This window comes from Microtus ochrogaster, chromosome 7 (assembly GCF_000317375.1).
Source record: "Microtus ochrogaster isolate Prairie Vole_2 chromosome 7, MicOch1.0, whole genome shotgun sequence".
NCBI lineage: Eukaryota > Metazoa > Chordata > Mammalia > Rodentia > Cricetidae > Microtus > Microtus ochrogaster.
The window spans coordinates 39,620,427-39,644,609 of record NC_022014.1 but is presented as its reverse complement, the minus strand read 5'-3'; the positions used below and the strand labels follow the sequence as shown (position 1 = coordinate 39,644,609).

Below are 24,183 nucleotides of genomic sequence, written 5' to 3'. Positions count from 1 at the left end.
GTGAGTTCAAGACCAGCCTGGTCTACAAGAGCTAGTTCCAGGACAGGCTCCAAAACCACAGAGAAACCCTGTCTCGAAAAACCAAAAAAAAAAGCAAAAGAAAAAACTGACATGCCAGGCAGACATGGCTCAAGGAGGCAGTCACTGAAGAAACGAGGCTCACAGGTCACCAAATCTAAGACAGCTCTTTCCCACACAGGCATGGCAAACTGGAGGTTTCATATGTTCTTTATTCCACATGTATGTTGAGTGTGTGACACCAAAAGGACTCGATCCCCTGGGGTTGGTGGGTACGTTCTCACGTAGCTCATCACCTTGCTCCTGACCTGTAACCAGCTCTCTCTGAAGAGGATGCCCTATGACACTTCCACGTTTGTTCCAGGCAGGGGAAGCCTAGCAGGTAAATGTAATACTCGTGTCATGCATCAGCACTGGCTGTGGCTTATAGACAAGGGGCAAGGAAACTCTGACAAATGGGGGACGGCCGTGTGGTTGAGACCAACATGTGCTCATAGCCCTAGCCATGGCTTTGGAAAAGAGCTGGACACAGGTTCTGAGGAAGGATGAAATCCATGACCGAAGCCAAATACAGGTTCTGTAAGTCTAGTGTTGTGCTGCTAATATGGATCCCTAGGGAGGGCTTCTGCTGAGGAAGTATACATCCAGCCAGGAACTCCTGTGGTGGAGCAGACACCATGCAGTGAGTGAGACTCAAGGACAGAGGTTAATGAAGTGGCTGAGCTCTATCATAGCAGTGGCCGAGCTCTACCATAGCAGTGGCCGAGCTCTACCATAGCAGTGGCCGAGCTCTACCATAGCAGTGGCCGAGCTCTACCATAGCAGTGGCCGAGCTCTACCATAGCCGTGGCCGAGCTCTACATAGCGGTGGCTGAGCTCTACCATAGCGGTGACTGAGCTCTATCATAGCGGTGGCTGAGCTCTACCATAGCGGTGGCCGAGCTCTACCATAGCAGTGGCTGAGCTCTACCATAGCGGTGGCTGAGCTCTATCATAGCATAGCGATGGCCGAGCTCTACCATAGCGGTGACTGAGCTCTATCATAGTGGTGGCTGAGCTCTACCATAGCGGTGACTGAGCTCTATCATAGCGGTGGCTGAGCTCTACCATAGCCGTGGCTGAGCTCTACCATAGCCGTGGCTGAGCTCTATCATAGCAGTGGCCGAGCTCTATCATAGCAGTGGCTGAACTCTATCATAATGGTGGCCGAGCTCTACCATAGCAGTGGCTGAGCTCTACCATAGCAGTGGCTGAACTCTATCATAACAATGGCTGAGCTCTGTCATAGCAGTGGCCGAGCTCTACCATAGCAATGGCTGAACTCTATCATAGCAGTGGCCGAGCTCTAGCCCAGTAGGTGGACCTTGAAGCCCAGGTTCCGTAGTATGTTTGCATCTGCGGCTTTAGCTGTTATCTCATTCTCCCACCCTCTGGTTTTCATAATTAACATGAGGACATCTCATTTTATCTTTTATCAGTGCCATCCACTAGGGTGTGACACAGTCAGGGGCTGTCACCAGAGGCAGAATCCTGGGGGCACAGACTTGGACTTTCCCCTCCCAAATGAGAAGATAAATGATCCCCATCACATATTCAGCAGCCCTGAGTGCTATATTATATTATTATTGTATATATTATTGTATTATAGCAACCAACGAGGGGCATGTGGTGAAATCAGGACAGCAGGGAGGTGGAGGCAGTGGGAAGATTGGCAAGATGGGGACCAGTCCCAGTTCTGAGATCAAAGTACCCTAGGTGCAAAAAGACCTAAGGGGCCAGTAAACAAGAATTGGTTCCAGCTTGGATGCTCTCGAAAAGCAGAGACAGTACCGACTGGCGCCTCAAAGCCTCTCAGCCACAGGAGACTAGTCAGAGCAGCAACCCCTGGCACCCAGCTATAGGCAAGTGTGGCTGCAGCTTGCCCCCAGGACATCTATATCAACAGTGTGCCAGTCAGTCTTTGACTAAGTGAAAATCAGGAAAAACCGCTGGCCATGAACACTGGGGTATTTCTCAGACTGATTTGGAATTGCTGGCCTATGACCATGATAAAAGGGGAGCAAAGCCTTATTTCTATCCATGGCAGAAGGGGCCTGGCTCTGGCTGAAAGGGCTTGCCCCCCAAGGTTAGATTCTACAAGGGGGTTTATTCCAAGAGAGGGACCTCCCTCCTTGCCTGCTTCTAGATGTCCCTGCCTGAGCTTCTGCAGTCCTGAGGTGGACTAGCCTTCAGGCATCTAAGTGTCACAGGCTTGCTTTTTAGAAGGGTGCTACTAGGACGTTAGGATCTTAGCGAGTCAAGGCCCTATGGGGAGGTCCCTCTGGTCAGCCCTCCGGGGAGAGGGTAAAACTGCTTTTTGGATCCTGGCCAAGGGGAATGTTTTTTTCCTGCTCTGGAAGAGGCAGTGATGGGTTTCCTCACCACAGGCTCTCGTGAGAATGCAATGGGGCGACTTCATCAGAACATCCATGTGTAAAAGCAGGGGATCCAAGGCCACACACAGTATAGGTAATGTTGCAGGGTGGCTTGGTTTCCACCATGGCCGTGAACCAGCAATCCCAAGACAAGACCTAGATAAAGACCTCAGGGGTTCATGGCCTCTTCCTACCCCCTCAAATATTTATTTTCTGTATGAGTACTCTGTCTGCATGTACACCTTTATGCCAGAAGAGGGCATCAGATCCCACTAGAGATGTTGCTAGAAATTGAACTCAGCACCTCTGGAGGAGCAGTCAGTGTTCTTAACCACTGAGCCATCTGTTCAACCCCAGCAGTGCCTCCTGATTGATCTCTTGACCAAGACCTGACACAACCAAGATGTTCAGGTCACAGCTGCACACTAGGGCAGGGGAGAGGCCAGCGGGTTTCTGTGACGAGGAGGAGCTGAGGCCCGAAGGTTAACAGAAATACAGGAACAGGATATGAGACCATCACTTCAGGCTTCCGGAGCCAAAGGTTCCTGGGGGATCTGCTCCGGCTGTTACCAGCCTGGCAGCAATAATGTTCTAAAGAAGCACCTGTGTCTCTCAATTTTATCAACAGACCCTAAAGAAATAGGAGTCATCGCCGTCCCTCCACCCCCACCCCAGAAAAAGGCACCATCCAGGGGGGCCACTTATCTCTGAAAAAGATTTCAAACAGTTCTATCAGCGCATTTCACAAGGTGTAGGTGAAACCCAGATGACCAGGATGGATGAGACCGCATCTTGGCCGGCTCTGCTGAGCTGTGCATACCTTGGCACTCTAAAATTTAAGTCTCACTTCAGATGCTGAAGATCGACTTGAGGGGTTTGTTATGTTTCTGTCCCTTTTCCCAATGGCGCCACATTTGGTGAGTGGATATCATTTGGGGTACAAGTGGTGATTCTCAAGTTCCAGAACTCTATGAATGAAGATCCCAAACACCAGGAAGATGACTCAATGAGGCAGGAAACTTTTGGCTGTTTTGCATCTTTTATTGGCGCAGGTGTCCTCGTGATGGTGAGGCACATATTGCCCTCCAGAGCAGGACCTCAGCGTACCTGGGCCAGGTTATGCTTCTTGTAGAGTAGCGCCCGTCGCTTCTCGCGCTCGCGCACGAAGGCACGCAATCGCGCGGTGGGGAATGTCACAGGCGTGGGTCTGGAACCTGCGGGACCCTCCTCTGTCAGCCACCCGCACTGCAAGCAGGTGGTGGCGCATGGGCGGCCCCTGAAACATTAAGTGAACCATCCAGGGTCTGAGGGTTAGGCTGGGAGGGCGAGACAAACAGGGAAGGGTGCACGGTGGTGAGGCCAGCACGGTAGGCTGGGCCCGCAAGAGCGGGCGGAGCACAGGTTGGACTCCTTACCAGGGTCGAGCGCACAGTGAGCTCTGCAGGAAAGCCACGGCACCTCCAGACAGCCCTGCATAGCAGCGACTCAACCGGATGAGTCCCTTGCGCAAGCCTTTCTGCAGGTCGCGAGTCCCCTCACTGCTGACGGGGTACTCGCCGCTCAGCCTGCGTGGGTGAGAGGCACAGGAGACGCTCAGGGATGGATAGGAGACATAGGGACATCAAGCCCACCATAATGAATGATGGCGTATGGAGACCAAATTCTGGATATAGTTGTGGGGATCCACAGGGCTCTGTGTGTGGGGCTTGTCCCACCCACCTAGCACAGCTTCCCCAGACACCTGAGGGACTCACATAATGAAGGCTGTTACACCAATGGCCCAGATATCTGTCTGTGGAACAGCCCCTTGGCCTTCCAGGAGTTCCGGAGCTGCAGAGGAGCACGGGTGGACACAGGTGGTTGAGCACAGTTGGGTGGGTCAGGTGGAAGAGGTCAGTGGAGGAGTCAGGTGACATGCCGGGCATCTGAGCCCAGATGCCCAGCCTGTGAGAGGTGTCAGTGGAGCTGGGAGGGAGGGAGGCCAGTTAGGGACGAACTCCCTCCCTCCCCACACAGACCGGGAGTCACATACGCACCCATGGTCTCTAGGTAGTCTTTGAAGTTCTCAGGGGGTGGGACCTTCTCTTGACCGAGGCTCTGAGCGTTGCCCAGGTCCACCACCTTAAGCAGGTTGTACTCAGTGACCATCATGTTCTCAGACCTCAGGTCCAGGTGCAGGATGCGCTGGGCATGCAGGTACTGGGTGGCGCTTAGCATCTGCCACAGGTAGTCCTTCACGTCGGACTCTGAGTAGGAGTCCCTAGGGGCACAGAGGGCTCAGGATGGGCCCAAGGCAGGTGGAGGTGTCCTGCCAGGGCTAGGCACACGTGGGGAGGGCTGAGAACACTGTCCTGGCAAAAGCCAAAAAGGAGCATCAGGTTCTGCCGAGTCCCTGCTTGATGTGGTCACAGTTCTCATGGTCCCTCCCAGAGACATCTGCCTGCCTGTCTCCTAGGCAACCCGTGCTGCCCCTCACCTCTCTGCCAGGCAGGGTAGCAGCTCAGGGCCAGAGCACAGCTCCAGGATGAGTACCAGGTGCCGGGGACTGAGGTAGGCAGCGTGGAGTTGGGCCAGATGTGGGTGATGGAGTCTCTTGAGTGCTTCATATTCTCTTAGCACAGCTGTCTTGTCCTCAGGCCGGTAGGGGACAATCTTAGCAGCCAGCGCCCGCCCACTGGCTTTCTCCCTACACTGCCGTACCACACTGAAGCGGCCCCTGTGTAAAGGAAACACGGGGGGGAGGGGTGCTTGTGAGGAGTACCCACCACTTAGAGCAGCAGGGACCAAGCTCAATGAGCAGATAAGGTAAGGGGCCAGTGACAAGCTGTACTGGGCAGTTGCACTGGGACGCTGGGTATGAAAAGCTTGCGGGAGGAGTTAAGGGACCGTCCCACCCTCTGCAGACACCCCCGCACCTCCGGATCTGCATCTGGAAGGCGAAGGTCTTTGTGCTGGGGAGCAGCTGGGCTGGCCTCCCCCGGCCACTCTCCTCCTCAGAGGCTGTAGAAGGAGAGATGGGGACCTAGTCAGGGAGGGACATCCAGGTAGTCCTGACCCTCACATCTCTCATAGCCCTTCCCAAGCCCTAGAAAAGTAGCCCTTCTTTAGGATCCCATGCACTTTGACCCTCTCATTCCTTGAACAATTTTGTGAGCGTTGGAGGAGAAACTTGGACAAGGGAGGGTCGTGGCAGAGTCTGCCATCTTGACTGATTGGTGTGTGATAACGGCAGAGGTGGAACCAGATAGCAATCAAACGACACCTGCCATTTCCAGCCAACCATAGCACTCTCCCATCAGATGCAAACACAGCATCCAGTAAAGTAAAAAATCAACCATGATCAACTCCCGGGGTAACATAAGGAAGGAGCTGGTGAGTGAAGGGGGACAGGAAGATGCTAGGGTTCCCAGGGCGTATAAGTTCTGAATGCTGAATACAGGCAAGTAGATCATCCATGGGTAAGAGGGTGTCTATGCCTGATCTGATGGCCACCCTTCTCTGCCCCATCCACCCCAAAGCTTACCCAGGTGGTTGAGCCCTCCCAGGAGGACTTGATCTGAAGGGCTGCTGTAGGGACCCATTCCTGCTTTGCTGACACACGCTGTTCGGAAGGTATACATGCCACCCCGAGACAGCTTGCTGGTGACGTAGCAACAATCGGAGATGTCAGAGGCCAGGGTGGTCCAGCTGCCTCCTGACCACACAGGAGAGAGTGAGAAGCAGTCATGGCGAATCAAGGGGACCCCTTTTCTGAGGCCACCCACAGACACAGAGCAGACACACACACAGTGCCTCTCCCTGTCAACCCTGCACAAAGGCCTGAGCCTCGGGAAGCCTGTACCTTCTATACAGCACTGCACTATGTAGGTCACTGGGCCGCAGGATTCCACGGGCTTCCAGACCAGCAGCACTGCATCCGTGTACACTTCCCCCACCTCTGGGCGTGGAGAGGACGAGGGGCGCTCTGCAAGGGCAACCCTGTGATCAGCATGGAGGCTCAACCCACAAGGGGCAATCTCTGGCCACACCTGTCTCACTCTCAACAACCTCTACTGGTTCTGGAGAGGGCTTTCAAGAGTGGATGAGGAGAAGAGGCTGTGGGGATGCAGGGATATCTGCCTGGCTATCTCTCTCACGATCCCTCTCAGCTGGCATCTCACCGGGCTTACTCAAGACCCTAGGGAACGGCCCTGGTTAGTGCCTCATCTCTTCTGAGTGCCCTAGCATGAGGCATACAGGCCACCCAGTGACGGACGGGTACCAGAGGCAGGCCAATAGTCCCTTTCTTCACTGCTCCAGAAACACCCTTGGACGCTGTAGGAACCAATTCAGAAAGCAGTGCAAGAAAATGAGGAGGAACCATCTGGAGAAGAGGCTCTGATTGACACGAGATGTGACATTAGCAGCTTTATCTACCTCTGACTTTTCTTGACTTCCCTCCGAGTCCCAGTTACATGAACCCTCACATAAGAAGCCAGCAACGTCCTGCTCACTAATCAAGATCAGGGCCTCCTGGAACCCCCAGCCCAGCCTCCTTGGCCTGGCAGAGACGCCTGGTGTGGCCTACACACCTGCTTTCCGGAGGACACCTGTAGTGACAGCTGTCCCCAGCGGATTGCTCACACAGCAGGTGTATGTACCCAGATCCTCCTCTTTCACCACCAGGATGGTCAACAGCTGGAAGTTCTTCAGGGTGGACGAGATGAGGAGGTGGCCGCTGCTCTCCAGGAGGGCCCCATCTGTGTCAAAACAAAGTCAGCCTTGGTTTTCGCCAGGACAGCCACAGCATCCCGCTGGGACTGTGGCTGCTGCTTCTCAGCGCCAATCCAGCACCCAGTCTCTGGGACAGCTCCTCACCTTTGCTCCAGGTAGCCTGGGCCGTTGGCTGGGCCAACACCTGGCAGGCCAGTGTCACTGATTGGCCCAGGACCACAGTCTCATCTGAAAGCTCTCTTAGGAAGGATGGCGCTGAGAAGGGGGCGTAAGATGACCCTTGAGAGGAGACTTCCTGACCAGATAGCCCAGGCTAGGCCCTGCTCAGCTCTTCCCTCAGCTTCAATAGAAGCCTTCCAAAACTGCTTAGACCTCTAGACCAGAAACCCATGCTGGACTCCCACAGTTGTGATCCCTGCTTACCTTGGTCCCTGCCCTTCAGGCCTGACAGCCGGAAAGAAGCCAGGCCCGCCTTCTTCCTGGGGGGCTCCTCCTTCTCAGGACCTGCAGGAGAAAGAGGGCCAGGAGCTCATGGGGACAAGCAAGGCAGCATCAGCTTCCTCACGCTGGGAAATGGGCCAGGGGGAAAGGCCAGGACCTTAGAAAGTATGTGTGAAACCAGGACTAAGCTGCTGAAGCCACCACCAACCTCCCTCGGCTACAGTCTGTCAGGACACAGGCCTGAGCACAGGACATAGATAGATGGCTGCGGGGTACCTGGGGGCTGGGCCCAGAGTTAGGAAACCCAGAGGCCATAGAGGCTCTGAAGAAGAAGGGAAATGGGGGTCACTGAGGGCCACATCATAGAGTCTGGATTTAGAGTGGCTCCTGGGCCAGAGATTTGGGGTCTGGTGAATTGATCCATGAACCCCCTCTCTCCCCAAAGGTCTGACCCTGCTGCTGGCTTCAGGCCCCTGCAGCTGTTATGTGTCAGGGATGGTCTCAGGTACCCATTAAGGAGGGGTGTCACGGCTGCAGAGAGGATCCTAGAATTTGAGCCAAGTCCTGTGAGGTCAGGCCAGTTGGTGTGAGTAGCATAGAACAGGGAGGCAGACAATGGGACTTGAGAGGGCATATGAGGATGAAGTAGCCCCATGGGTGCAGCACAAGGGACATGTGGACATGAGAGATGTCGGGGGAGGTCACCTTCCGGCTTGCCCTTCAGGATCCTGGAGATGTGAGCCATGGAAGCCTTCACCCGCTGGCGCAGCCCGAGCTCCACAGGCTCCTCCCCTGACAGGCACCTCCCAGAGAACTGGAAGAGGCCACGGGAAGGGGACCACTTGCGTTTTCTGCCCAGGGCAGCTTCTCCCAGCAGTGCTTCCATGTCCTCTGGCTCCTCTGACTCCTCTGTGATTTCCAAGCCAGTATGCGAGCCCAGCTCTCCTGGCCAGGGCCACGCCGCCTCCTCTAGGAAGTCTGCCATCCCTTGGCCGGCCTCAGTTTCAGAGTCAGGTGACTCTGGCTGCTCCATAGGTTTGGGGACCCTCCTGAAGATCATGAACTCAAAGGGGAGATATTTAATATCATATAGATCAGAAAGGTTGAGGTAAGCAGGATCTACCTCAGAAATGTCCAAGGAGATAGTGTCAGCTGCTTCCGCATCACCAGACAGATCCCGGATCTGAACCAGGGAAACCTGCTCAATTTCCTGCCATGGGGGAAAGCTCGGAGAAGTCTTTAGGGGAACCCCACTGGGAACCCCACTGGCCTCAGCAAAGGACACGGAGCTGTCTAGAGGTTTAGGGCTCTCGGTCCCAGCTTCATCCTGCTCTTCTGAGGACTGGGACACAGCCCAGGCCATCCTAGCCCAAAGAGGACCCTGCCCTAGCATGCCCCCTGCATCCCCGCCAAAGGCAAAGGTGCCATAGCCTGCCACCCCTGCATAGCCCCCTCGGGATTCCAGGGAGAACTTCCGGGTGGTGGCCTGCTCCTGAGGCCGCTGCATGGGGGGTGTGAGGTCAAATGTGTCTTCAGCTTCAGACAAGCCTTCAGTATCTAGGGAGGCACCCACTTGGGAGGCTGGCCCTGGGAAACTGGAGGGACCTGGACAGGGCCTCCCCTGTAGAGAGCTGTCCTGAGGCTCCTTAGAACCAGGAAGGGGGCTTGCTTGGCTTGGGAATGGGGTTGCCTGAGGCTGACCTGAGAGAGAGGGTGTCAAGTGGTCCTTCAATGACTGTGGAGGTAAAGAGACAAGTGATTGTGATGATGGAGAGCCGCACCCCTCCTGGGAGCCAGAACCCAGGTCAGAGTGACAGGAAGAGGGTGGTTTCCCTCTACAGCTGTCCTGGGAAGAGCCCTCTTGCTTAGCAGGCCTCAAGTCACCACTAGCAGGTGAACAGGGAGCAGACCCCTTCAAGAACCCCTTTGAGTGCCCCATGTCTTTGGCAGTGGCTTCATGAGTTACCCCTGAGGAGGGTGGGACGAGGTATTGCCCCCCACATTCCTCAGGAGAGGGGCCAGTGGTGTCTGGTGGGTTGTGGTCCAGGGAGCGGCTTCGGCCTGGGACCTCTCGGGTACTGGAGTTCTGTAGTCTCAGGGCAGTTTCAAAGGAGGGCGTCTTGGTCATCAGAGCGGCCTGCTCCTCTCTAGCAGCCTCCTCCTCCAACACACTGTGCTCCATCAGTGGTTCCCGAAGACCAGGGAGGGCCCTTGCGATGTACCCGCCCTTCAGCAGGTGCCGCCTCCGAGCCGGGTGCCTCTTGGCACCCAAGGTTTTGCTCCCACGCTCTGAACTCTCGCCACCTTGCTGGTAGAACAAGCTGCTGATGATAGTGTGTCGGGGCACGCAACCTGGGCTTGCCGGAGGTCTGGCACCCTGGGGGGATGCTGACAGGGCTGTGTCGTCAGCAGGGGGCATGCTGGCTTCTGTCTCCTCTGGGAGACTGGCTGAAGGCCGCAGAAAGCCCCGAGGATGCAGGAGCGGGGAGTGAGTCACAGGAGAAGGCGGCAGTGACTTCGCCCTGGCAAAGGGGGCCAGCTCGTTGTCCGAGGAAGACGATGAGCTAGAGGAGCCACTGGCTTCCCCTCGCAGGTGCCGGGCCACCCCTAGGGATGGACTGTCTGGAGGACCCTGGAGCAGCTCAGGGATGGAGCGCATCACCAGGATAGACTTGTAGCTCATCAAAGAGCGCTGGAAAGGAGGACAGAGGAACACCCACTGGGCATGGCTGGGCATGGCATGGGTGGGGTGCTCACTGCCTCTATGCTTCCAGGGGGCCCAGCGGGGTTACCCAGGACATCTGGGTCTTCTGTATCCGGTGTTCTGTTGTTCTGCCCCCCAATACCTGGCACACTCAAGGGAACCCAGAAGCATGGAACAGGCCAGACTGACCCCTGTGCTCCTGGCCTAAGCGGCACACACAGCTAGATTCAGGTTCCCTCCCCTGGCCTCAGCACCTCTTTCCTGGAGAAGGGGGACTCACCTGCCAGCGACTTCGAGCGAGAAGGAACTTGAGTTGCTTGGTGTTGATGAAGTGGGCCTCCTCAGCAGGCATGGATTTCTGCAGCGGGAGGGGATTGGCTATGGTGACAAAGAGACACTGGTACCCTGGTGGGGTCCCTCTGAGGATGCCCAGGCCCAGAAAGGCAGAGGCAGCAGACTGGCCCCCACTGCAAGCTTCAGGATCTCCTCCACTCAGACACTTGAGGGCAAGTCCTTTACCCAGATGCCCACAAAAGCAGAAGGAACGTCGTGTTTCTAGCTGCCTAGCAATTATTTGTTGAGGGTCCAGGACCCCCTGGCTTATATGAAGGGACTGGTGTCCTCTGAACTGGGGACAACAGGCAGAACAATCCATGCTGATGAGACATCTTGGCCTTCGTTTCCCTTTCTGCAGAGCAGGGAGCTGAGTCCAAGATGGGCTTACTTACCTGGAACCAGGGGTGGGCAAGGCACTGGGAAGTGTTAGGCCGGGCCCTGGAGGAGGAAGAAAAACAGGTGGGCTAGTCAGTCCGGTGGTCCCATAACAGGGTGACCAGAGCTTGGGCAGGTAAAGGGACAGAGGTGCACTCACCTGGGGGTCTTCTGCAGTGTGGCCTTGATGAAGTCCTTGGCATCCTCACTCAGATGAGCAGCCATGGGACTGCTCCAAGAGACCCGCCCCTCCAAAACGTTCAGCAGGGTGGCACGGTCACTCTCTCCAGCAAAAGGGGATGAGCAGGTCAGGCTAAAAGCCGGGAAGGGAGGAGGCTGACTCCAGAGGAGAGTCCCTGGCTGGATATGCACTACGCTTGTCTAGACCTGAGGGCTCCAGCAGATGCCTCAGGCTGGACCACAGTGCTCCAGCAGATGCTTCAGGCTGGACCACAGCGATCCAGGATTGGCTTGGAGTAGGGAGCCAGGCAAAGCCTAGAGTCGTTCTCAGGACTCAGACTAGAATGTACATCCAGGCTTAGGCTGAGATAGGGATCAAGGAAGAATCAGCCTGAGGTGGGGGTTAGGACTTGTCCTATAGAAGGCTCAGCTTGAGGAGGGGATATGACCTAAGCCTGAGGTGGTGTCTTGGCTCTGACCTAGGTAGAGATAAAGGCCCATTCTAGGGTGGTCACTTGCCCTTATCCTGACATGGGGACTCATGTCCAAACTAGGAGAGAGACAGGGCTTCAGCTTCGGATATGGATTTGGCCTTAATGTGAGGGACGAATCTGGGTTCAAGCTGATCCAGGTATGAAGGTCAGTGTGAGGTGGCGCCCAGCCTTAAGCCGAGGCAGAACTTCAGGTTCAGAAGGGGATGGGATTCGAGGTCAGCTTAGAGTAGGACCAACATTTCCAGGGTAGAGATCAAGGTTCATCCCACAGAGGAGATCCAAGCTCAGGCTATACCACTAGCACCTTCAGGGCAGCAATGGCCACTATGTGCCCCATGGGCAAGCCACCAGACCTGCAGGGAAGTGGCTAAGCTCTGCCTCGTGACAGCTGGCTGTTAGTGAGAAGTGTTAAAGGAAACCTTTTTTATCAGGGTTGGCCTCCTGCCTGGTCTCAAAATAGCCGCCCGCTGGGTCTCGGGGCTGATCTAGGTAGGCAGTGGCCAGCAGTGTGTGTGGCCTACATGGAGGAGTCAGCTTGGAAGAGGAGACAGGGCAGGGTCTGCTCACCTGAGGTAGGAGATGACACCCACGGCCCTGCAAGAATGAAAACACCACACACCGTGAGTCAAACCAGGCCTGGCCTACAGGCAGGGGGTGTGCTTGTGGGGGCTGGAGGAGCCTAGGAGTGGGATAGGAGTCAGAGGCTCAGGGGATCCTCAGCCGCCAGACAGACAGACAGAGGACAGACAGAAGCACAGCCCTCCGTGTGGTCCACCCACTTACCAGATGTCTGAGCCCTCGCTCACAGGACTCTGCTCGATGATCTCTGGGGACACGAACTCAGGCGAGCCGTACTTGCTGTACTGTGGCTCTGAAGGGGTGACTCTTTGGGCAAAGCCAAAGTCACAGATCTTAATGTCTTCCCGGGCTGGGTGCACCATCAAGATGTTGGGGGGCTGTCAGGCAGAGTTGGGGAGTTGCTGAGGGCTACATGTCATGAGGGAGGCGATGCCTATCCTTCTGGGCTTCGCGAAGCACTGAAGAGTTGTTGGAGCAAAGGGCAGTGGGGAGCCCCAAGGTCAGACCCGGCATCACCTCTACTACTCCTTCTGATCCAAACTCTACCCAGGGGCTGGGAAGTCCTCTATGCTCACTGCAACTCAAGCACAGGAAGGCTCCCATCTATCCCTAGCCTGAGTTCTGGAGGTACCCTGGGGTCAGTACCTTTATATCCAGGTGGAGGATATCGTGGCTGTGCAAATAGTGCAGGCCTTCCACCAGCTGCTGGATGTAGACCTTGACCTGTGGTAAAAAGCCTGGTTCAACTGGGGACCAGCCCAAGAGGCTGGTTCGGGTAGTGAGGGGCCAGCCTCGGCCTCCTCCTCCTCTATTACATTCCTGCTTGCCCCCGTAGTCAAGTCTTCCTCCTCTTAATTCAGGCCCCACGGGACAGGTTACTGGAAAAGTGAGCCCCAGAGCTTGGGAGGGGGCATCCCAAAGATGGGCTGAGCCTGCGTAGGCAGGAAGCAGTGGCCTGTTCAAATCAGGGAGAAGCGAGCACCACCAGCACAGCTGGACAGATATGGCCAGGACAGGTAGGATATGTCTGGGTACCCTGAACGCTCAAGGGTCTTAGGTCAAGAGACACTGACCCTAGGGCTCCATTCAGGCAAGGAGAGGGTAAAGATTACCTCGGCCTCAGTCACCACACCCTTCTTGAAGAGGCGATCTAGCAGCTCCTCGGATGAGCACCTCAGCTTGGTCAAGGAGAAGCTGCAACTGGTTGGAACCCGCCTGACTCCTGGGCACCGATGCTCACAGAGCAGTGTGCAGGACCTGACTGCTCCCGCAATCCAGATCTAGCGTTGCTGGTACTCAGGTGAAAGAGGGTGGAATGGAGACCCCCAGGGTCCCAGATGGTTACCATCCCTGAGAAAGTGGTCTTCAGAAAGACCCTGAGGACAGGCTGTTAGATGATTGCGTTTTGGAACAGAAGCACCCTTTCATCTCTTCAAGAGCCAACACTAAGTACCCCTTCCCCAGGATCCCAAGACACAGCTTTGGGAATGACAGGGCAGCTAGACCATGCAGGACAGAAGACCCTCAAACAAGGCCCTGTGACAGAGATCTAGAGGAGCTGGAATGGGAAAATCCTCTCCAATATGGACGAGGTCACCTGTGAGAGGGACCCCAGGCTACCCTTGCTGAGAACCTTCAGGATTAGTGGCCTCCTCCCCAAATCATGACACGCTGACTTACAGGATTGGGAGTTGTTGTCACACATAATCACAGCATCAGGAACAGAGATGCTCAGACGTGTGGCTAGTAATTGTCACTATAACACCCAAGCCCAGGGACCCCCACTCAGTAACTCCAACCCTAGCCTGGGACCCTATGTCTCTTGGATTCTCCCAGGGTCCAGGTGCAGGATACAGTTCCAAGATAAGGATGAGAGTCTTCCGGGTCTCAAATTGGTCCAGAAGCCCAGTGACCAGCGGGTGGTTGAGCATAGCCAAGATATCTCGTTCCTGGTATGCCTGGGCCCGAGTTTTGCTCCGCAGGGGGATGAACTTGGCAGCACAGAACATTTTGTTCCCTTTGTGCTGAACCCTCTTCACAAAACCAAACACACCCCTGGGGAAGAAGAGGGAGAGAGGGAACCATGGTAGGTATCATGCTGAGGGTGGAGGAGGAGTCCTTGGGGAGGACCGCAGGTTGCAGGGAAGGTGGGGAAGCCATACCTCCCAATCTCTTCTTGGACTTCATAGAAGGAATGCAGCTTTCGCCGATACACTTGCTTTTCTGAGTCTAGCTTGTCCCCTACGGTCAAAGCACAGGTTATGTGCAGTACAGGCAGTGATGACAGCCTTGGCCCCGCTGTTCTCCCACACAATGACGGGGACTGCTCCCTGGTCCCTGTACCCCACCCAGGACCTGGCAGGAGCCAAGCAACTCACCACCATGGACCATCAGCTCTGCCTTGCAGAGCACCTGTCCTCCTGCATTTCGGGCAAGGCACGTGTAGACACCAGCGTCGTTTGGAGCCACGTCAGTCAACACCAAGGAATACTTAGTTCCATCCTGCCGCTGGCTCAGCCTGTCACTGTTCATCAGCTGGTTGCTGTCCTGAACAGACAAGAGGCAGGCTGGGCTACCATCAGCCTGTCCTGGGAGATACTTGCGCCTGGACCCGCACGGTCGTCCTGGAGCAGTGCTTCCAATACCTGCTGTATGCCCAGCCCCAGGTAGAGGGATGGGAAGGGACAGGACAGGACTGCAGGGTGGGGCCGTGGAGTGGGGGCTACGGATTGCATGGTGGGGTGCATGAGCCCCAATATGTCCACGTGGCTTCATGTATACATGCACCCATACCCTCAGGCTCCTGAAGCCTATCTCCTCCTCCTGCAGCCTGGGCCTGCTCTTACCTTGTACCAGATCACTGTGGGAGGTGGGTTGCCTTCAATGACAGCATCAAACTGTGCCACGTCACCAGCTTCTACCTGGACATCCTCAATAGTGACCTGCATGGATGGGGCCCCTGGGAGAGGGGAAAAGAGAACCTATGTGTGGACCCTCAGGCTTCACAGACCTGGGTGCACAGTCCACCACGTACATCTGTGGTCAGTGAAGCCTTGGACCAGAAAGCCCACCTCCTTCCCTGGTGACGGGGACCCCAACCACCTCACTGCCTAGGCATCTAGCGGGCGCAAAGGGCTTTCCTCAATTCCAGCCTCTGTTTCCCCTGCCTTAATTTCAGCCGGCCAAGCAATCACATGGACAGTCAAGCCAAAGCAGGCAGAATGCTAAAAATCTCTCTCAAGTATAGAACCTGCAGGTACCACATTTGCTGCTGGTAGTCTCTTCCCAGAGAAGAGGGAAGGGGCTGCTCAGAAAGAGGAGGGTGGGGAACATGGGCTGAGGCATGCCATGTGATGTAACCAGGCCCTCATAAAAACGCCCGTTGCACCCAGCATGAGTACAGCCCCCATCTGGATGGCATGGGTGCACCCCCATCTGGATGGCATGGGTGCACCCCATCTGGATGGCATGGGTGCAGCCCCATCTGGATGGCATAAGTGCACCCCCTCTGGATGGCATGGGTGCAGCCCCATCTGGATGGCCCACTTTCATACTTGCAGCACTTGTATCAGGAGCCTGGTACACATAGGTCCTCTGTGTGGTCTCCATGACGACTCGGCTGTGCACATCCAAGAGCAGCTGCCCTGTGCCTGCACCTGGCCAAGCTGTTCCCTCCACCCTGGAGTCAAGGTAGGGTGGTCTCTGCTCAGTGAGGCACCCTGACTCTGTACCTCTCAGGTAGCTGTGCCTCAGGACGGGATGGTGACCCTAATGTCCCTATTTGTGAGGTCAGATGTATGGGCAGAGGCTTCAGGCTTCTCCCTTAGGTTCTAGGGTGGGTCCCTCTTCCCTCCCCTGCCCACCAGCTTGGGTTGGAACCTGTAAGAAGTATGTTGGAGAGCATTAACCCTGCCAACTCTTCAAGGCCACGAAGCCAGAGCAGGTGGGCCAACCTGCACTGCCAACCCAGGACGTCCCTCGGAGGGCAGGTCCACCCACACACGACCCATCTAGTTCAGGAAGTTACCGAATGGGTACAGTCCATTCCTGGGCCCCAGAAGTTGCTGTCGTCTCCTGCTCCAGACCTTTGTGTGTGTCAGGCTGTGAGACCTCTGGGGACTCGGCTGGTAGGAGACAGGAAGCCTGGTGAGCTGAAGCTAGGCTGGAGTCAGGAGGGCATTCTTTAACAAGCACGGAGCCCCATGTGCCAGTGTGGGGTGAATCGCAAAGTCAACAGTGGCTCCAGAACCAGGGCCCTCAGTAGAACCAGGCCCCCACAATGAGCCCTGGCCCCCACAGCATAGTAAGGGATGCTGGCTGTCCTGTTGAAGCCAGACATCGAGGTCCTCCAGTTCCCAGTAAGGTGACAAGCCTGATATCCTAGCCCACCAGCCAGGCTGGCACTGGGAAGGAGACGCTCTGCCCAGACTGGCATCGGGATGGAGAGGCTCTGCCCTCCAGAACCTGCACATCCAGCCAGGCTGGCATTACAGTGGCACGAGAGCAGGACACAGGTTGCAGTGTAGGACCCCATGGAGAACACTTAACTCATCGACAAGGTAAGACACACCATACTGACTAGTTAGAAAAGAAGAGTTTGGGCCAAACTAAGTGGACAGATGGCACATCTGGGGAAACTGAGACTCTAGGTAGAAGTGGGCACCTGGTACATGGCAGGGGTGGGCCCAGCTCACAGATAGGAAAACTGAGGACAAGTTAAGTAAGGTTAGGCCTTGACCAGGCAAAGTACATGATGGCACATGTGGCTATAAAGATTCCAAGGTAACCCAGAGCTCTGCAAGTTTGTTAGCATGGAGCGGGCAATCAAAGTGACCCCTTGGATGGTATGGCCAAGGATGGGATGGGGCTAGCAAAGGCAGGGTTGGGGAGAAGCCTTTGGAGTCAGTTCCCCACTGGGCCTCACCAGGTGTACCTGAGGCTGTCAGGCCTGGGATCTGGGGAGCAGCCTCTTCAAGTGCAGGCGGCTCAGTTTGTCTGGTGTGGGGGAAATCCCCCGGGGAGGAGCTGGGGGCTTCTGAGCTCAGCACTCTCCAAAGGACAGAAGTGGCTTCCTGGTCAGTTACATCCTGGGTGGGATGGACAGAGTCCTCCACAGAGGCGTCTGTTGGACAGGAGAATGGGAACACAAGTAAGTCTGGCCTGAGGACCGAAATCCCAGGCACAGGCTCCGAGTGCCCACCCCAGGTCTCAGTCTGCCTTCTCACGCCTGTCCTGCCATCTGCTGTTCCCTGCTTTGGAAACCACCTGCATGGGGAGGCCCAGGAGGACATGGGACAGTGAGGAGCTCTGAGCCCAGGGGCAGAGGGCCACTGTTTCCTCCTCCAGAGCCATGGACACCCAGGGTCACCCTCCTCGAAGCTAAAGGTCAAGCACATCTCCTTCAGAAAGCCCGTCTTCAATGTGCGTGTAGTCCCACACACCTTCCATCCAGGCCTGGCTCCTCTCAAAGCCGGATCCAGAGTCCAAAGCTTAGACAGACTGGCACATATCAAGGGCCAGGGGAACCGAGGATTGGGTGTACAGGAAGCCACGCCCATATTTCACCTCCCAGGGCACACAGGCCTCGCCCCATGTGACTGACAGCTTCCTGCCATTACCTAAGTGGTCCAAGCCCAGCCCAGGCCTGTGTCCTTCCCCAGCTCCTAGTGAACAACCCCAGAATCCTCTAACCCTCTCCTGTGTGGCTCACTTTCTCTCCCCTGTACCTTTCAGACCCACATGAGGTTCCCACACAGCTGCCCCAGGATTGTTTACCTCTCCTTTGCTAGCAAGTCCCCTGCCCAGAACCTTCTCCCCACCCAGATCCTTCTCAGTGCTTGCTGATGAGGCATCTCTGATACCCCCAGATCTAGGCTGGATGGGCACCCAGACACTCTTCCCAACTCCAAGAGATCAGCAACACCCTTAGAACAGGCTCAGGGCTAGAGATTGCCTGGCACTCACAGACAAGCGCAAAGACTGTAGGTCATCTCCTCTGAAGACAATGGAATTGACCCCTCCCTATATGCTAAGAGCTTAGGGCATGCGGGTCACCTAGTCTCACCCAGGACTCCCATTTCTCCTACAATAGCCTCAACTATCCATGGCTTAGGAAAGCCCGCCCAGATTCTGACAGGCCAAAAGGGGCCAAGACGGCTGCCCTGGTCCACACTGTGGGTCTCAAGGACCAGCCCCATAGACTGTCAAGGAAAGATTCACTGCTGACCCTGCTCTACCCATGGAGCTCAAGACAGACTGGGACCTGCACGCCCGTCATCAGGGTACACAGATAGCCAACCACCCTAGGAGTCCTATATGACCTGAGATGTGACCTTGAAAAAAATAAGAGTAGGACCCTAAACTTCTAGGTGAACAATCAAGAAGAAGCAGAGAGGAGGGTTTGGGACTTGTTTTATTGTTCTCATCAGGGTAATGGCGTGGGAGTTCCTCCCGCCCTGCAGCCTGTGTCCACCACAGATGTGGCCCTGAAGATCTGCAGAGCTGGTGGCCGGCCAACACATGCCTTGGGTGCAGCCCTGGGGAAGACCCTCAGTGGGGATATGTCTCAGGGAAAACACCCAAGTCCACATCTTGTTTGGAGAGCCCCACAGAAGGTTTGTGGGGTGAAGTCCAAAGCTGGGGTCTCTCAGCTGCTCCTGGCCAGAGCTCTTGAGACCACAGCGTATTCTAACACGGCAGGTACTTCCCCATCTTCCCGGCACAGAACAAGTCCAGTGAGGTAGGAAGGACCGGGCAGGAAAGCAAGGAAGACTCCATCCCAGGCTGGAGAAGAGCAGGGGGTGGGAAGTCCCCGAGGTAAGCTGTGGGTTCCAGGGTAGATGCTGGTACCTGGCAAGGCCCAAGGCTCTGGGCCACTCGCCTTACCTTGATGTCCCCAGGTTCTGTCCCCAGGGTGTGGCATCAACCCTGGGAGGGGCCTGGGGCCTCTCCCCCATCTGGGTTAATATGCAGAGTGACTGTCTCTCCTACAGCCCCAAAGCTGACTGTCTGGGTAGAGACCTCTGTCTTGAAGCTATTCTGGCCGCCATCTACAGAACTCTGGACATGGGTGTGGAAGGAGCTTGTCCAAGGGGTGGCACCCACTGGCCCTGTCCAGGCTTCACGCAAGAGGAAGGAGACACCTTCGGGGCTGTGGACCTGGGGTCCTGACCTGAAGAAGCTGGGTATGGCACTGGGGCCTGGAGGACGCCCCACGTTGAATAGGACAGGTTGCCCCACAGTGGGCTCTCTGATCTCTCTCTGGAGCACGGAGACTTCGCAGGGAGGTTCATCAGGGGTGCTGGGGGTGGGGTCCCCACAGCCAAAGGTCTCTCCTTCCTGGGGTACGTAATCTTCCAGGTCAGCCAATGTTAGCACCCGGCCGTTGTGCGTGAGGATTTTGGGGTCACGGCCTTGAAGACTACCCGCATCCTGGGGTTCTTCTAGTAGGACAGTATTTTCTTCTCTGTCGCTGTCTCCTTCATCCTTTGCAATGTTCTCTTCCTCCTGGGAGGCTCCGACCTCCTTTAGCTCAGGGCTGGCAGCTGTCCAGTCCACATTGCCCATTGGGTCCACATGGAAGACGAAGGGTTTACCAACGTGGACTATAGGGGGGCTGCCGGTCCGAGACTCCTGGGACACACTCTTGTTGTTGGAGTTGTTGGCATTTGGGTCCCTGCCAGCGATCCCACTAGGCAGTGTGAAGAGGATCCCCTCTCCACTGCTGGGCATCTCTCGGACAGGAGATGCACCCCGTGACCCTGTCTTCTTTACCCGGACTTCAATGGTTTCCTCAACCTCTAACCACTTGGGCTTGGGCTGCGAGGCTGGAGCGACGGCTTCAGCTTCTGTCACATATAATGCAGGCACTGGGGCCTTCCTGCTTGCTTCTACCTCAAGTCTCCAGGATGGGCTGGTCCCTGGTGGGTACAGCATCTCGGGGGCCAACAGCCCTGGCCTCAGTGGACTGGCAGAGCGGCGGGAGGGTGAACGGGAGGGAGACTTGCTCGGGGACTGTCGTCGGCCACGGGGACTCTTCACTACTGTGGTGATGGTCTCTTCTCTGGTAAGGGGAGAGGGCCCAAGAAGAGATGGGCACGGAGACCCACAGCCTCACCCAGCACAGTGCCATCAGCATACGCCAGAGCCCAGGTTAGTACATGTGTGAGTGGGCAGAGGCTAAGACAGCACAGACTCCTGCGCATGCGCTTGAGCCCACCCTGCACAGCCCTCGCTAAGAAAACCATAGGAACAAAGCACAAAGTCCCAGTGATCAACCTCAGACATCAGGATGTGATCTGAAACAAGAGTCCTGGGTACTTTCCACCACCAAGTGAGGTGTGCTTTGCAAATATCCCTTGTGCTGGTCACCCCTCTTTCCCATCCCAGGAGTAGGCTTTGTGCTTTGTCCCCAAGGAGATAGTACCTGGCCAGCTCTCAGTGCCCCAAGCAGTTCGGCTAATAGGGATGGATGGCTGGCTAGTGCAGCAGCCACATGCACAATAGCAAGCCCAGCATGCCGCTGGCTCTGACTTGCAGCTGGGGTTCCTGGTCTCTGGGATTGAATGGATGAGAGCAGTGAGAGCTCCCCAGGCCAACGAGGACACCTGAAGGAGCTACTTAGCTCTGGACCTCTCTGGGCTGCCAAAGGCCTTGGGACTTCGCACATACTTTGTCCCCTCTTTGAGTTCCACCTTCCAGAATGGGAGTGAAGGTGGCAGGAGAAGGAGGTAAAACCTGAGCACCAGGGTGAGTGACAGGCATTGGCTAGGACTTTCCAAGTTTTTGAGTTTGGGCTCCATTGCTTCTTGCTCCCAGCAAAGGAAGGGATAAAAAATGGAAAGGCTGCGAACTTTCCCAGGGCTATGTCACAAATACTGGATATCTGGGGTCTCCTCTGGCACCAGGGACCATGATCTGGATGCCTCAAAGTGTCTGATAATACTGCTCCCCACAAGGCAGATACAGGCAATCATCTGTGCCAGCCTCCAGCATGGGGCCTTTCCAAGGCTGGGGTGGTGAGCATAGGCTGGGTGGCAACATGGGAGCAGCCGCCTTAGAAGCAGAGAGGTGGATGCAGGGCACTAAAGGATAACCCAGATTTCATCCAAGGTCTGCAGACAGAATTATCCAGCAACATGGCCACCCATGGCACAGAAGAGACCTCCCTTTGTTGGGCTTCCCTGTCTCTTGTACCCTCTATAGAGGAAGGCCTCCCAGATTCTCCTGGTTCCCACAATCCCACATTCAGTGGGGTCACCTTGCTCCGAGCTCCTGGGATTCATACATAGGATTTTTGTTTGAGCTTTAAAAGCACTGGAGAATGAAGAAAAGGCTGGCTGGCGAAGTGGCTCTCAGATGGCCTCCTTACTTTCCAGAACCCCAGTTTCCCCATCTTCTAAATGTAACAGCTGGACTTGGAGACCCAAATGCCCCAGGGCTCTGATATCATAGGTTAGATCCAATGAATAAAAACCGGGTCACATTTAAGATTTGACTGTCTGTTGCACTAGACATGTTTAAACGCTGTTGGGCAGGGCAGGTTATGGAATGGGACTCTATCGCTGCAGAAAGCCCTGTTACCAACATTGCCTAAGGGCAGAAACCTGTCTTGAGCCTATTGAGGGAAATGGCTTTCATTGCCAGCTCTCCCCAGCTACTGGAAAGCCACTATCCTGGTGAGTCGCCATGAACTATGTAGAATAGCAGCACCCTGCAGTGTGTGCTCTGAGGCCTCAGAAGAGAGCTGTGGTGTGTACGGGGTCCACAGACCCCGGGAAGTGGCTGGGCTAGGTGCCTGCAAGAATCCACAAGATGCTGATGACCCATGCGGTATGTGAAGGTTAGGTGCACAGGCAGGCGGGCAGGCTGGCAGGCAGCAAGGACATCAGGCCAGCAAGGTGAGGGGGTTAGTAGCATGCATGGGCACGACAGTCAAAAGAAGATGAGAGTCACGCCTGCACTTACATGATGACGGTTTTCTTGGGGACTTTTGTCTCCTGCTCAGTGACTACAAAGAAAACAGTCGGAACAGCAACCGTTACAGACCAGCAGCGCCCGGGGGCTGAGCTGAGTGGTGTTGATAGCGTAGCAACCTGCTTGGTGTAGGAGCATTGGCCCTGCCTATCTGCGTGTTCCTGGGAAGATATTTGCAGTCCAGGAATCCAGTTCCCTCTCTGTGAAACAGGGAACAGTACCTGTCCTATGGGAAGTGTCAACCTTGCATCTCACATGGAGTACCTAGTGACCTTAGGGTACCACAGGACTGGGGGTGGGTGGGAAGAAGAGCCTGCCTCTATATAAAACCTCACTCAGTCCATAGGCCATGGGAGTCCTGTGAAGTTGTCACACTTAAGGCTCCACTTCTCAGACATAGAATCTGAGCTCGGGCAGGGCCAGGGGTGGGGGTGGAGCTGGGGCTGGAGTTGCACACGGAACCAACAGCCACACTAAGACTAGGATAGGATGACCGATGCCTCTTTCACAATAACATCACAAAGACTAAAAATGGGGATGGCACAGCTGAGCTCCGTGGTGGGAGGCCACGGATGTCCTTCTAGCAACAGCCCTACACAGTGCCTCAGGTTAAGAAGACCTGTCTCTCAGGAGAGACAACCCCAGCATGTCTCTGTCCTATAACCAGCAACTCCCACCTCGTGTGTGGAGCTCTAGGTTGAGAAACTGGCTGGTACTCATTTGGGACCAGACTGTCTCTGGCTCTATGCAGTAAGAGGGCTCTTCTCTACAGTACCCTCAAATGGGCTCTCCCAGGAGCACCCCGCAAAGGCTCGACAGCCGGGCCATAGGCAGCTCATAGACTACCTACATCCTTACATCTTAGTAGACTTCTTTATAACCTTGTGGGGGAAACTGTCCAGGGGTGTAGCCTGGGACACTATCTCATAAGCCCTGGTTTGCTGCAAGTTCACACAGAGGAAGGCAACAGAGCGTGACAACCTCTCTCAGCAGAGGTGCACGTGAGATAAGGTACCATCAGTCTGTGTGTATAGAAGATGCATTTATTATGTGTTGTGTATAGGCACATACATGCATATTTATCTTTCACAAGGCACATATATGCTTATACATGTACATACATAGGTTTGTACACATATGCATACATGTGTGTGCATGTGTATGTGTGCTCTGTGTGCATGGATACACACATATGCATGCACATATGCATGTAGGCATGTATGTGTTTGTAAATGTGTGCGTGTAAAGGTTTCCCCTAATGGGAAGGGACCCCGCAGCGAGAGTCTAGGTTCCAGCCCCAGAGCTCGGTGTACACAGATGAACAACCTGTTTCCCACCTGCTCTAGCACCTTCACCCTCCCTAATGGATCCAACTTCACTGCTCTCAAGAGCAGCGGGCGCAACACCTCGGAGATGCTACATTCCTGGTCCCTCTGCTCACAGCGCTCAACATGACCAGCTTTCGGCCTGGGTGTAACTGGCAGCCACAGGCAGGCTGCAATAATGCGAAGCAGGTTTCCCAGCCTGAGGCAGGACAAAGCAAGAGGGCAGCCACTCCCACAGAGTTCTGTCAGGCTACTCTGGCTGCAGAGCCGCAGGGTTAACAGGAAGCAGGACGGGAGTTAGGAAGCAGGTTGGCTGGACTCTGGCTCCAGGGTCTTCCAGGACCAGCCTTCTCGCCTCCCCAAGGCGTCGATACACATCCAATCCCAGTGAGTCCTGGGCCTGCTCTTCCATGCTGCCACCCCTCTTCTGTCCCAGAAAAAGACTCATCACGACCACCAAGTAAATGACTGTGTGGATGCGCTTGCACGCCATGAGGTGTGCACCCCACAGATGCCAATGGGAAGAGAGTGTGCCGGTGGCGGCAGATGCCAGTATGCACGGTGCTCCAGTAACCAGGTTGTGGGCAGACACAGCATGTGTGTGGCAAGTCACAGGAAAGGGTCTTTGA

At 55.5% G+C, this 24,183-nt stretch overlaps 1 protein-coding gene across 1 annotated transcript in view; it reads right to left on the bottom strand.

The window, feature by feature from the left end:
• Window positions 1-3,463: 3,463 nt before the first annotated feature.
• Obscn (obscurin, cytoskeletal calmodulin and titin-interacting RhoGEF) overlaps window positions 3,464-24,183 on the bottom strand; it is a 134,205-nt gene continuing 113,485 nt past the window's right edge. The window contains exons 89-114 of the mRNA XM_026780105.1: window positions 17,188-17,376; window positions 16,282-16,378; window positions 15,809-15,933; window positions 15,101-15,213; window positions 14,633-14,801; window positions 14,417-14,495; window positions 14,109-14,309; window positions 13,367-13,427; window positions 12,900-12,977; window positions 12,459-12,631; window positions 12,243-12,269; window positions 11,162-11,314; window positions 11,019-11,064; window positions 10,571-10,648; window positions 8,292-10,278; window positions 7,569-7,649; window positions 7,290-7,400; window positions 7,004-7,171; window positions 6,274-6,396; window positions 5,956-6,126; window positions 5,348-5,432; window positions 4,909-5,148; window positions 4,469-4,692; window positions 4,187-4,262; window positions 3,848-3,997; window positions 3,464-3,708 (exon numbers count right to left, since the gene is read on the bottom strand). Coding sequence (XP_026635906.1) covers window positions 3,531-3,708; window positions 3,848-3,997; window positions 4,187-4,262; window positions 4,469-4,692; window positions 4,909-5,148; window positions 5,348-5,432; window positions 5,956-6,126; window positions 6,274-6,396; window positions 7,004-7,171; window positions 7,290-7,400; window positions 7,569-7,649; window positions 8,292-10,278; window positions 10,571-10,648; window positions 11,019-11,064; window positions 11,162-11,314; window positions 12,243-12,269; window positions 12,459-12,631; window positions 12,900-12,977; window positions 13,367-13,427; window positions 14,109-14,309; window positions 14,417-14,495; window positions 14,633-14,801; window positions 15,101-15,213; window positions 15,809-15,933; window positions 16,282-16,378; window positions 17,188-17,376 — 5,183 coding nt within the window. The 3' untranslated portion in view covers window positions 3,464-3,530. The remainder of the gene's footprint in view (window positions 3,709-3,847; window positions 3,998-4,186; window positions 4,263-4,468; window positions 4,693-4,908; window positions 5,149-5,347; window positions 5,433-5,955; window positions 6,127-6,273; window positions 6,397-7,003; window positions 7,172-7,289; window positions 7,401-7,568; window positions 7,650-8,291; window positions 10,279-10,570; window positions 10,649-11,018; window positions 11,065-11,161; window positions 11,315-12,242; window positions 12,270-12,458; window positions 12,632-12,899; window positions 12,978-13,366; window positions 13,428-14,108; window positions 14,310-14,416; window positions 14,496-14,632; window positions 14,802-15,100; window positions 15,214-15,808; window positions 15,934-16,281; window positions 16,379-17,187; window positions 17,377-24,183) is intronic.